This window comes from Sinohyriopsis cumingii, chromosome 17 (genome assembly GCF_028554795.1).
Source record: "Sinohyriopsis cumingii isolate HCF-2022 chromosome 17, ASM2855479v2, whole genome shotgun sequence".
NCBI lineage: Eukaryota > Metazoa > Mollusca > Bivalvia > Unionida > Unionidae > Sinohyriopsis > Sinohyriopsis cumingii.
The window spans coordinates 18,701,576-18,716,223 of record NC_142977.1 but is presented as its reverse complement, the minus strand read 5'-3'; the positions used below and the strand labels follow the sequence as shown (position 1 = coordinate 18,716,223).

The following is a 14,648-nucleotide window of genomic DNA, read 5'->3' as shown; positions in this document are numbered from 1 at the left end:
AGAGATCCGAGTTTTGACTCTATCATATCAATAATAGAAATGGCAAATGTAGGGTTACGGCTAGAACCTTGAAAAACGCAATGCACAGATTCAGGAAAATTAGAACTTTTGAGATGGGGGTAGTGTCATAGACTCAGTATTAACCAGCTGTGCACCATAATGGGGTTGGGGTGGATATTTACTACTGCATGTGAATTCTCCATATGTTATTAGAGATGTTTCTTTTAAGATATTAGTGTTACATGTTTAGCTCATTGGACCTTGGGCAGTGCAAGAGCTTGTAGTTGTGGCAAATTAGTTGCTTTGTGATAGCATGAACTTTTCACGTATAACTTCTCCCTATTTTCGATAATGCGCCAGTTTATAGGAATGTTCTCAGACTTCCTGCGGTCCATGGAGACAAATTGTACTGAATTACTAGTTGGCTAATCCCATATTTATTATGCCTGTAGGAAATCTCTGTCAATAAGTTTTAGCTATTACCATGTTGATCATTATATCACACTTGGCTTGCCAAGGTTTGACATTTTATATTCAGCACAGTTTCTTGCACAAATTACATGCTTGTGTCACCTCATTTAATGCCAAATGTGTTTCTCCATCATTTGGTTGCTTGATGGGAACATCACGACACGTGTATTAAACATGAAGTTTCAGGTTGTTCGTGTTTCGCGGTAAACGAACTTTTTAACGATCTAGTTAAGTTCTTATAAACGCCATTTTTGTTCGTTTGTGACCCATGACCTCGATGGTTCGATATTACAGGTATGTGATTCATATACATTTACTCAGATTAAGTCACAGTGAACATATTGCCGAAAGTAATATTTTAAATATACTGACTTTACAAATTTTTTTAGATTTATTGCGTAATGCAATTTGTTTTGTGCATAGTCGCAACCTCCCCAGCAACTGCCTTTTCAGTGCCATTACACCCTGTCATTGGTTTGTCACAGTTTATTCATTCGAGAACTGTTGTACTGCTACTGAAAACTATATAGAAATATTAGGATACAGAGTTTATGTCTCAGAGTTTTGTACAGAATAAGATATAAGATGTGAGAATGTTTTTTATGCTGGAATATATTGAACCTTATTCATGTAGCAAACTTGCGCTAGACTAAGGTTTGCCAGTTTGCCACATCTGATTCGTTGACGGATTCGGTCTGCCAATTCTGATTGGTTCAGTACTGTCGCGTGGTTATATATTGAAGTGGTGCTTGTCAGATAACTGTAGAGCGCGTTCAAGTTCAAAACCAGAACTAACACCTATGAAGTCCAACAACCCTTTTAGGTAATGACATATAAATTGCTAAATAATAATAATAGTATAGGACTGATAAAGTAATAATAATACTCTGAATTATTTGGACATTAATTAGGTGAAAGCTAGTAAAATAAGCAATAATTTGAACATTTGAATGTCCGTGTTTTTAACAATCTGCAGAGGCAAGCATTTTGGAAAATTACGTAGGAAATGATTAAGTAATTTAATCTTCCAAATTATCGTGCAGTTATCTCCCACCACACTGGTAACCTGAGTTAAACGAATACAAAGCAAATCTTCAACTCTCGTCTGTTGGGGTCACTATGCTTTTCAATCAATATTTAATTTATTTAACATTGAAACAAACTATTATGTGCTGAGACATTTTATTGAAATGAACAAGACATCAAAACTTAACGTCAGTATCAAATTGTTACAATACAAGAATGCAAGCAACGAGTGTTTCCTTGCAGGAGTATATTTGTCTTATCCTAATGAATATTATGTACTGGTGTCAGCTTTCCAGTTTCTTAGTTATGTTACTTTCATTAAACATTTTTGTTGATTAGACTGTTGAATGGAACTTCTTCAATGAACCCTTCCTAGCAGACAGGTAGCAGAGGTCGCTTACAATATATATATATATATATATATATATATATATATATATATATATATATATATATATATATATATATGTATGTATGTATGTATGTATGTATGTATGTATGTATGTATATATATATATATATATATATATATATATATATATATATATATATATATATATATATATACCAGGTCTAGTATAAAGAGAAATTTACTAGTCTTGCCAAATCTTTATTAGTTATGTCCACAAAACAATGTCACACACTTGTATTGAGATTAACAATTTTATTTCATAAATAGTTTTATCATATGAAATGCAGAAGTATAAATCCCGCTTAAAATCAATTCTCATTTCTTATTTCTCAACATAATCTGGATCCAGTTCCAGAAAGGGATCAGCAACAATTACTTTCATCTCGTATGGCAGTGGATTAAAGACAGAACGAATGCTATGCTCATGATATTTGAGAAAATAAAGCATATTCCTATCGATTTCATGCAGGTATATCTCGATGAAAGGTCGTTAAAGTTTGCTGGGCCAGCTAGTAAACGGCTACCCCATGCCGACACCAAATGGTACCAATGGTGTCGGTGAATTCCAACTTTTCGATAGTGAGTGGACTCTGACCCTACACCCCAACATAAATATCCAAATATCAAAAAATGGGGTGGCAAGGGTAAGAGGAAGCTCAGACTATGCTGCATGATGTCCCTGTGCTTTAAACTGCCACACTGCAGACATTGCAGCAATATGGCTGAATTTTTTTTAAAGCCATGTTAAAATCCAACTCACAAACACTGAGAATACTTTTGTCAAAAAGGGACTTGGTAAATGACAAAATGTACACAGAACATGTGATTAATGGCACAACTGTATTGATATTCATCACTCTGAAGTTGTTTTATCTGTACTGATATTCATCACTCTGAAGTTGTTTTAACTGTATTGATATTCATCACTCTGAAGTTGTTTTCACTGGTCTGATGAGCTACATAAATGTACATCTTAACACTGATGCATATTTCTGACCACCATATTTCTTGGCATGTCCATGCTCTGTTGACATAAATATTCACATTCATATAGAACCCTTCTATGGGTGCAAATATGTTTATGTCTGTAAAATATAAGCATCCAGTCTCATTTATTCTAATTTCTTCCTGGTGTGCTGGGGTAGTGGTGCATGTAGTAAAAATCCATTCTATGGAGGACAGTTTGAAGCTAGTCTATAAAATAAAAATGTCCCAAAGCCTGAACACACACCAATGACAAGTCAAAGGGTCATGGCCCATTACTTTGGGCATGAGAGCAAGAACAAGTAAGAAAGGCACAAGTATACATTTAGTTGGCGATATAGGGGTAATTAAGCCTCCACCGTTAAAGACCTTATATGGTGTTATGTTACGCTGCTGACATTTCTTGCAAACACATATCCAACAGTTTAATAACATAGATATGGTTATAAAAGATAGCATTTATATGTCCACTGTCTAATTTTCAAGTGTTTAAAATCTTTACATACAGGCCACTTGTCAGAAACAGGGCACTTGTCTGAAAAGGACAAAGTTTTGTGTCTTTTAAATACATGCCAATCTAATTTCATTCTTTCTGATTGCAGGGCAATAAACAAATTCAAATTAAATACTGAAGCAAACATTTCTTTCAAATCTAATGAAACTCAGATTATTTTCCTCTTCTGGAGACTTAGTATTTAATAAAGTAATGGAACAAAAAAACACCAAATATGAATCTTAAAGTTTATTGACCAGCAAGTGTATAAAGCTACCCACATACAAATAATGCAATATATAATACATGTGCATCTGTTTACATTTTTATATATACATGTTTTCTCCTTAAAAATATATATTTAATGAAAAGTCATAGTAAACAATACAACAAATGGTGGCTGTTTAGGATCAATCAGCATTTTTGCTCATACCTATTTTTTCACACAGCTAAGGCTGAACATCATGATAAAAAAATTATATGCCTGGAGTCGCTTAAGATCACATGTGAACGTACTGAGAGAGTCATCAGAGATGCTCTCAAAAGTTTTAGGATTATCCGTTCATCAGCAATATACTTAAGTCGATGGTATTGACACGATTCCAAATGATACTGTAGAATTTATAATATATTAACAAAAATTAAATGAATTTTATTGTTCATCTGTAAATGGAAAAAGTTCTCATAGAAATATTAGAAAAACCAAAGAATGCTAGAACGTATTAATTTATAAAATTTACACATGGTGAATTATGCACAATTTTGGTTACACAATTCTGAAGAAATTAAAATCAGAAAAAATCATTCAATCTGTAATCCATCCTCAATACACAGTTGTAAACAGAGACAGTTGAGATTCTTTTATCTTACATTCTGGTATTTAAGAATACTTTTATCTGAAAGATTCGGTTTTGTGGTTTAATACCATTTTTTAGGACACAATAGGTGGCCAGGATATCTGCTGGAAGAAAGACCCCAGAAGAACCAGTTACCCATGGGAAGCTACTGGCAAGTGTACTCGTGTTGGTTGATCTAAGACGTGAGCTTGCATGGACAGAAGTGCAATGCATGAGACATCTTTAAAGGCAAGTACCTTAGACTACTCAACCACACAGGATCCATTTTATCTGACAGAAATATCAGGCAGCAGTTTTTCTATCATGTTTAGTCTCATTAATGTGAAAAATTCAATTTCTGGCTCTGACTGAACAAAATATGCTGCAAAATGGAAGCTTTTCAGTGGTCAGTTAAGCCAATTGTAAAGCCATTGAATACTGTTGTGAATCTAATATCGGCTTTACATATTTGTCAATGTTTCTTGTTTGCTAGATACAACAGTCATCTTATTTTATTGCACTATTGAATCTTTAAGGTACGAAACAATGATTATTGTGACTGCCAGATGACTCAGCAGAGCGGAGGTGCTGGGTGTCTGCTTTTACAGATCACTAACATCTCACCTCTGTTTCGGCCAATATGGGTATCTGAGAACGTCTGCCAGTAGTGTCTCATAGGTCAGTGGTTCTTCCTCCATTAAATATACTGGCTGCCATGTAAGCCTATGATGTGCTTAAAAATGGCGTTCAACCTGCAAGACCAAAACAAACTGAACAGAGCAGAAAATATTTTTAGTTTTTTTACTTATATAATCAAGGAGTATTTTGGAATGATTTAAAAAATTGTAGGCATCCATGTGGAACAAACTACAGGCATGTACTAAATATGAAAAGAACTGTGTGACAACAAATAGCAGATAAATTCTATGAGCAGTAAACAGGATTTTCATAAAGTAAAGCATAATAAAGTCCATTTTCATTATCCATATTCTGTAATAATACATGTAGTCAGAAACCAATAATTATACTGATAAAGATCTATTTGTAGTAAACTGTATGCAATAATTACAGCAATAGATAACAATGCCCCCCCTAAAATACTAAAGTACTATTTGACTAATAATGCAAAGAAACATTAACAAATGTACAAACTGTTACTTGATACATGAAATAGTACACAGAAAATCATTACTGCAAAATTGCAATTGTCTTTGCAAAATGTAGAGCACCGGACAAGAAAAACTGACTTGTACTTAAATGCATTTCCAAGAAAAGTAAAAAAAAACCCAGGGCAAAATGCAAAATTCATGAAAACTGATATAGCATAGCATAGGTCATGTGAATCTGAGTTAACTTCTCAGAACTGATGAAAGCAGCAAAGAAATCTGCATAACACACCAAAGGACATAAGATTGCACTTGCCATAACAATGTTATTTACAGTAATTTAATATTTCTTTGGAAATCGGCAGATTTCATCATAATAAAGCTCTGCAAATTCCTTTCAAAATAAAAAGAGCCATGCAGATAATTCCAGAGAATACAAAAAAAGCATTAATACATATTAATATATATATATATATATATATATGTCTTTTTGCAGGTTCACAGGTTGATTCTCGCTTATGAATAGCAAAACTGATTCACCGGGTTTCCAAACCTCTCGCACATAGCCCTTAGTTTTACCGCTTAATCCAGATGACAGAATCCTTTGGAAAGATGATCAAGTTTAAAAGAAGGTTAAATTCCAATAAATAACAGAAGTATGGGATAGCTACCGCATGTTACAAAATCTGAAAATGGACACAAATTGATAAAGTCCACAAGAATTAGGCTGAAAGTAGGATACAATAGTACAATACTTAGGATAATAAAGTAAATATCTCAGTTTTAGGATAAAATCGAATTTAGTGAAAGACTTGTAAAACAACGAACAAGAATGAAACGAATCACTGATAAAACAACTGAAAATGAGATCTTAAACATTCTGAAATGAAGAGACTGACATTACAGGAATAAGGGTGATAATTTCTGTACATACACATGGATATGACGAGTACAGCATACCAAACAAATGCAACCTTCCTGCCTGTATTTTTCCAGAAATACAAATGCATCTGCTGTGACAGAATCAAAGATGATATGCAATGACTAGAATGTGTGATACACAATCAAGCAACTGTACAACACATAATGTAAAATAGTGTATACAAAACTTTATCACAAATATTTTTCTCCAACAATGCTATATAAAATTCATTGCAAAATACTGTTTGACACTCGGTAATGACAAAAATAATATGAATCAATACTGTATTTATTCGAAAGATAGGTCCAGGCTTTATGATAAGCCCACTCACTAATTTTGACAAAGTTGGCAAGTATATTTGCCTGGATATCTTTGTCTAATAACAAAGCCTACTCTCTACAACTTGTTTAAAAGTCAAGTCCAACTGTAACTGCACAGACCCAGTTCTGCCACTGCATAATGTGCTGTCAGACCTGAGTCTATGTATTTTTTTAAAGGATTAATCGGCTGAACAAAATGATAGCATGTTGGACTCAACTTAAAAGTATATATATATATTTTAATACACTGCCACCTAGTCATATCATGAGGAAACTACTATAACAAAAGCTGCATATCAAATTTGTATATATAATAATTATGTTTTAGCAAAAGATTATTTCGCTGCAAGATATAAATGTGCTTTAACAACTGTAAATGTGCAATAAATAAAAAAGGATTTGAAGGCTTTATTTTGATTATGCATTTTGCATGAGAAATCTTCAGACACATTTCTGATGATTATTTAATGTTTCCTGTTTCCCAAATATGCCTCTGTGTTAGTTTATAAGAGAGATTACATTAATTGAAAAAATGACGGAATCTGGCAACAAAAGATGAAACTAAAAATATTTCAGCATGCATATTGACAGCTTTTAACTAAATTTAAAGAGAGTTGATTTATACACACACACACTTGCCAATGCTAAATGCTCTTTTCATAATTGCAGTCAATATTTTTGCCCAAGTTAGACACATTTTTAGTGTGGTGGAACTAAATGTCATGTACTGCTATTGCTGAACTAGAAAACAACCATCTGAAAAGCTTTTGTGTGTGGTCAGATGCAGCACAGGCAACATCAAGTACACATTTAATAAAGTACACTCAAGCTTTAATTACTTCTTGTTCAGTTTCAAATCCCATGATCTCCTAACTCGTTATCTTTTTGTTTTTTTAAATTCAAAAGGCAGTAGCAGTTATCTATCCAAAAATGAATTTGTTGCCTTTCCTGCTTTTATTAACAAGCATGGCCAAATATCAGTAACATTTTTATTTATACTTCTGTGCCGACTATTTTTACTTCATGAAGCTTACTGTCCCCTTTGTCTTCAATGTGTTGTTCATCTGTCAGGTTCCCTGACATACTCTACTGAAACTAATATGAAAAGAGGGATATGGACCAGAGCTGGACACACCAATATCCAGATTTGACAGCAAGGATTATAAATGATTACAGTTTGATACTGTTCCATAAGTTCAAACTTTATGGACTGTTTCAGCAAGCTTTACAGTAAAATCATAGGAGCTGGCAAGTCCATCTCTCTCTTTCTCTCTCTCTCTCTCTCTCTCTCTCTCTCTCTCTCTCTCTCTCTCTATATATATATATATATACACACAAACACACACATACACAAATAATTTCTCCATCAGTATTTCTATGTATCTTCACAAAAAATCTTGGGATACTTCCAGCACCATGGTTCGTTGTAATATTAAGTCAGTCTCCAAAACTCCAACAATTTCTCAACTTGCTAACTACGAAACGTCATTTAAAAATGAAAATAATCTCTCCATGACATTTATAGTAAATACTGCTGAACTCTTTTATATTCAAACAACTCAGACCCATTCAATTAAATTGTGTGGTTAACACACTTGCCATAGCAAAACCTTAAAAAGAAAGATTAAATCTCAGTTCTTTGCTTAAACTATGTGATACGTTATATAGGTCCTTTTTCTAATCAGTTGAAATTGCAGTAAAAAAAATTCAAAAGTGTTCTGTAAGATATTTCATACAAATCATGTCATATGAGAAACCTTCTCAGAGGAATCTACAATAGAAAATTTAATTGGTCACAGAAAACACCAAGGTTCATGCAGTTATAGTTTTAAATGTCTAAATTATGTATGGTGTTGTGCTGAGCAATTAAACTAACAAGTAATGCTACTAGACAGTGACCTATGGATTCAACGATAAGACAGTTATAGATCAAACGTTAAATGAGAATATTCAAAAATAATTTTATTAGATATGTATTTTAACTAACTTTCTTGAAACTATCGAATGACCAATTGGTGTTTAAAATTACTTAGAAAACTATCAATGTGAGCATTATTTCAGAATTTCACACAATCAAAAATTTACTTGATAGATAGTTATTGTTTATGAGTTGATATTGGTATCTTTCTTTATAAATCGAAAGATAATAACCTGCAGAATGTCAAAGACTGTTCCATAATGCAGGGCAGATAATCTTCATTTGTACATCTCGATTTCCAACAAGAAACATTACAATGTATGGGCTGTTCCAGTAAAACATACTTGGGACCCAGGGAAAGGCACTTTTAATGTGGGGTACTCAGCCATTGATGCAATTTAGAATTTTCTTATCATTTTAATATGAACTCTGTGCAACCAAAGTACCCTGACATATTTTTTTAAAATGTCTTCCCTGGGTATCATGTATGTTTAAATGAAACAGCCCATATAATATATTTATTAATTTGTTTGATAACTGTACTTTGATTTTAATTCTAACAAAAGCAAACGTATTTAATGATTTTATGGTCATGTGAAACATGGAGAAAAAAAAATTTACGTTAGAAATGCTACCTTTCCATTTTAAAAGTACTGTAGGCACTTGCTTACAAGAAATGTCCAACTGCAAACAACACAGACCCTGACTGGTCAATACATAATGCAATGGCATATCTAGGTTTATGTTGTCTGTTCTACTGATTACTCCCAACAAACTGTATACATCCAGATCAGCCCACACATTATGTGACAGAAGATGTGGGTGGATGCAGTTTGCAGTTGGACTTGTCAGCGAGTATAAATATCGTATACTTCACAAAATTCTAAATCTACCTCCAAATAATTATTGAGGTAGGATGTGTTATCGTTCTGACATCAAGCTAAGGACATAACTAACACTTTACTTGGACCATTTATAGAAAATCTAACCTATTTTAATCTAAACTATGCATATTTTAATTTGTTAAAAACATGAAAGACAACAAATGAAATCTTCAATAGAAAAATTTTTGAATACAAGAATTAACAAAAGTATTTTATCACCAGCTTGCTTGCTTGTAATGGAAGTCTTATATAACTGTAAACTGTCAAAAAACGTGAAACATAAAACTGGTAACAAAATGACAAATGCAGCCAATACCTTTACATTAATACTAAATGGCCACAGAATTTACAAATATTTTAACAGCTAAAGAAACAGAAAACAATCTTTAATATTACACTCATGTTATGCCATTAAGATTATGCTCATTTCAGAAGCAGGGTGTGACAAATTATCTAAGTTATTAGAATAGGGAAACCAGGGAAATAAATGAGTGTTTTTTAAAATTTGACTCTGAATATCAGTGGTGTTGATAGCGGTGGTGGTGGTGGGAAAGCAGATGACATGGTAACCATTCCAAGAAAAGACTATTGACGGTCTTCTTGATTATATAATGTTGACAATCAGAATTGTTTCATTCTGCTTATGCACCGCCTGTGCAAAATTAAAACATACTCCAGTGAACTTCACACATTACTCAGCACAAAAAAGTTAATTTTTTTTCAATAACTTCATTAAAATTGTCATCTCAATAAAACTGTTGGTCTTCTTTGGTTTACAGTTCCAATTAATGGTTTACATTTCCAATTAAATGTCAGATTTGTACCTTTTTAATGCATTGCACATGCCGACATATTCTGGTAATTTTCAGAACTGAGTACAAACTACTAAACACTACCATGGTTGTCATGTAACATAATACAGCTTCCTTTTGTCACTATTCTAAACTTAACAGAGAGATTATATTGGCTGCCTGAATATAAAGAGTCATTATCTTATAAATGTACATTCAAATGTCTTTATAATGAAAAACTTATGCCATTTTGTTTTCCATAACAAACTTTCTAAGGGAATGATAAAGAAAAAAAGAAATTTCTTTTTCAAGATTTAACTAGAAAGTTAACCACATTTTCCTCACAGACTGAATTTAAAATTTTTTAAATCAAGCCAATGTGAAATTTAAGTGATTGTGATGAAAGAACAATGTACCAATACAACTTCTTGTTATTTGTCTAACAAGATTTACTGAAATTAACTTCTAAAGACATTTCATGCATTTCTTTTAGATTTTGCATATCTTTTTTCTTTTATTCTGTCTTTCTAGCAATGCTGTGTGAAAAAAGGAGGAATAAAGTAGGCACAAAACAGTGATATTTTATACTTAAAAAAACAGCATAAAATTTATGTGAATTGCTGAAAAAATAATTTTTTAGTTGACATAACTTTGTAAACTTGAAAAAAAATCATTATCTTACTAATATAACAGTTGTCCCATTAACTGTGTTGCCTATTTTGTCTTAAATACCCAGCTAAACATGACAGGAACCCCATATCTGAATTTGCTTTGTCAGAGCTTTTTTTTGAAGCGTGTAATCAATTTTCTATATAAAACTGAAGAAAAGAAAAAGCTGGGGTAGTGGGGCCTTTTTGTAAAAAGTAGAGGCAAAAAGAGAGTCCAACAAACAGGAGGAAAAGATGGAATCATTAGATCTCTTGAGAAGATAATGTTGATTTTAAAAAATTTGAAAAACAAAATGTTGCAAATAATTTAATACTTACTCCATCCAGATCATGTTCTGGGACAGTCCCCTATAAAGATCAGCTGATAAAGTCAATTTAAATATTTATTACCCAGAAAATAAATGTTGGTGTCAGTAGATAAACTGAAGATTAAATTGGAAAATCAAAATAGGTATCAGGCAGGCATATTCCTGTCAACAGTTTCTCAGAAACAGAACTTAAAGAGAATGTTACCATCTGAGAGTTAATGAATATTCTAAAAATCAATGTATTTAGTTTCCGTAAAATACCAGGTACCTGCCAACAGCATGTGTATTTCATTAACTGAATACAAATTTGGCTGTAAGGAAAAATTTATACACTTATACAAATAATTAAACACCATGAGAAAATTTACTACCACAAACAAAAATAAAATAATTTTACAAATGATATACATATAATGTCGACAACCCCTTAAAAAGGATAAGAGCCATGCATATTATGCTGAAGCAATAAAGTCATTACAGCTACATGGTCATATCAAAGAATTACCCTCAAAATTAAGCATGCATAAAAAAGATCAAAAAGAGAATACATACTGGAATCTAATGCATCAAGATACAACAGCAGTAAAAAATGTCACGGATAAGTGAGTTCTAATGTGTGATAAATGCCTATCATAATCCCAATAACTTTATTTCTCACCGACAATATGAAAACAAGATGTTCAATAGAAACTTTGAATCTATCCAAAAGTGAATCGCTTAATATTTTTAAGGTGTGAATACACCATGAATAATGTCACTCCTTTTATATGCAAGGGCCATTTCAGAAAAATGAGGATTCTCAATTACCACCAAGATCCATATAAAATAAAATTAAAGGTACCTTCTGATGCTTCCCCTCTCCCCAACAAACCATTTCCCCAAAACAGCTATTAAGTTTTAAAAAATTAAAATACATTTCAAATATTCTTAAATCTTTGATCCAGTGGCCTAGTGGTTAGAGCACCAGCCATGGATGTGGGAGGTCGTGGGTTTGATCCCCGGCCGAATCATATCAAAGACTTATAAAAATGGTACTAACAGCTGCCTTGCATGGCGCCCAGCATTGAGATTAGTGTTAGGACTGATCGGCCTGGTGTCAGGATAATGTGACTGGGTGGGACATCATGCTACAAGTCTGCGGCATGATGCTCCAGTGCTAGACATCACTAAACTGCCACACTGCAGACATTGTAGCGATATGCCTGAAAAATTGTTAATGCTACATTAAAAATCCGAATCACTCATACCCACTTGAATGTTTGAGTAATTTGTTTCTACAAATGTCTGACATGTATATATACTTATCAAAAATTGTTGATAATTTGTAGCATCCAAAAGGGGTAAGACCAATTCCACTCAAGTGATGGACTTGATTGGGTAGTTCCATCACAATATGCATTATGATCAAAATGTACTTTCAGAAAGAAAAAAAAAAAAAAAAAAAAAAAAAAAAACAAAAACAAAAACAAATGACAGATCGCCTCTGGATCATCATGAATGGTTTTAATGAAATTTTTGTTTACCCTCTCCTATATAAAATCTAAGAGTTCATTAGGAATTTTCAACTAACTTGATTGAACTGTAGCTAACATCTTCTGTACATTTCTCCATCTTTCCATTCATGTATATAACAAAGTTCTAATCAACTGGTGATCATTTATGGATGCTGGATGGAAATCGACAAAGTAACATCTTTTAAAAAAAATATTTTTAATAATGAATAATTCAGACTGAAGTTTTGAAAATGGCTAGAGTTTAATCTTTTCTTAAGTAACTGCTGAATATACATGTAGAAAACCACTGGTATCTGATAATGAAGAAAAAAAATGTAGTGGTCATATATTAACAAACAAAATCATGTAGAAAAAGAGAGAATACTGGGCTAATTTATTATTAAATGACCGTGGCAAAAACTCTATTTAGCATGTGGAAGAAAAAAAAACATGCAAAGCATTTATCTGCCATGAAAAAAGAAAATGTTTAAATAATTACATCATTATAAGAGTGCATAATTAAAACATTTACAGATAAAGAGAAAAAATGTGTCACCTGTAATCTGTTTATAAATTAATACTTTAGACCTTTGCTATGATATATGTGAATGATGCCTTTTTATGCCGAAAATTGACTTACTAATCTGTTGTGCTTTAATTAAAAAGTATTTCTATTAAGCTTTACCTCACCATAATTACAGAATTTCTCAGTGATTCAATGAGTTTTGCATATTTTGTCAACAAGGGGCTAATGTCATTATTTCCATTCAACTGATTACACTAAAGCTGTAAACTTTTTTCCATACAGCATCCTTATATGATTTTTGGAACAGTATAAACTTATGGATTGATTCAAAGAGGTGTACCTCTTAATCTAGTACAATCTTGTGTCATAATTCATCTTTAACTACTTCATTTTCATCGCTTTCACCATCTCCAGACTGAATAATTTCTGAATCTTCTGTATCCGAGATGTAATGTGCCTCTCCAAGGTAGTGTGTGGGGTACACCAGCAATGGTTCTGCTGACAATGTCACAAGATTGCGTGGAGAAAAATGGGTCTTCCAGTCAGAACTATGAAGGAAAGAAAATAAAGATGTTAAGAGTTACTGTAATTTAAATATCAAATCCAGCCCCCTCTCCAGCTATAAGGATGTATGTACCAGAATAATCCACACAAAAAGTGAGAACTTTTTTTGTTATGTATATTTGATTTAATTATATGATTTAATATATATTTATTTGAATTTAATTGTCAGTTTTACATTTTTTATTTTCATTACATGATATTGTAATATAAATTTATTCACTAGAGATTATATATTTTTTAGAAAATAGTTCGACCTTGACTGTTAGTTTATAAACACCAGGTGTTGATCTAAATCCTGACCTTGTTTCTGAATTTGTAGCAACCTTCGTAAACAAATTCTATTTTATTTTAAAATGATTGGTCGTTTCCAAGGTCATGATGGGACCTTGTCTTTAAGATATAGACAATTTTTTATTTTTTTATTTCTTAGAGTAAAAATGATTGGTTTTTGGCAGGGTCACACTGGGTAAACGTGAGCTGTAACAAGTATTTGCTTCTACAAACTTCTAGAAGATGATCACGTGACCCTTGTTTACGTTTTAAAAAACCCATATAACCCATGTTTTGGAGAATTAATCAGTAGAAGTTGAGCTGTTATATTGTTAGTTGTATGTTGTGCTGTTTGGAGTTATTTCAAATTACTTGGTTTGGAGTTATTTCAAATTACTTAGATTAAAAAGGATCAATTCTGTTATTTTTCTGAAAAATATGTGTTCATGTGATATTGTGGAACAAGAAGAGTTTTTTGCATAAAAATTTATTCAGCTATCAGAAACCAGTGATAATTCTTATTTCTACAAGGAACAGTAGACTTCAACACTACAGATTGCAGCATACATCATCATCTTCCATCTTGGATTCATCGAGATTCTTACATGAAATCAGTAGAACACTTTGTTATTAGGACTACTAAAATTTTATTCTCT

The 14,648-nt window shown here is 32.4% G+C and overlaps 1 protein-coding gene across 1 annotated transcript in view; it reads right to left on the bottom strand.

Moving 5' to 3' along the window:
* Positions 1–3,622: 3,622 nt before the first annotated feature.
* LOC149777850 (glycosyltransferase 25 family member-like) overlaps positions 3,623–14,648 on the bottom strand; it is a 45,772-nt gene continuing 34,746 nt past the window's right edge. Inside the window, exon 15 of the mRNA XM_089938918.1 lies at positions 3,623–13,706. Coding sequence (XP_089795044.1) covers positions 13,523–13,706 — 184 coding nt within the window. The 3' untranslated portion in view covers positions 3,623–13,522. The remainder of the gene's footprint in view (positions 13,707–14,648) is intronic.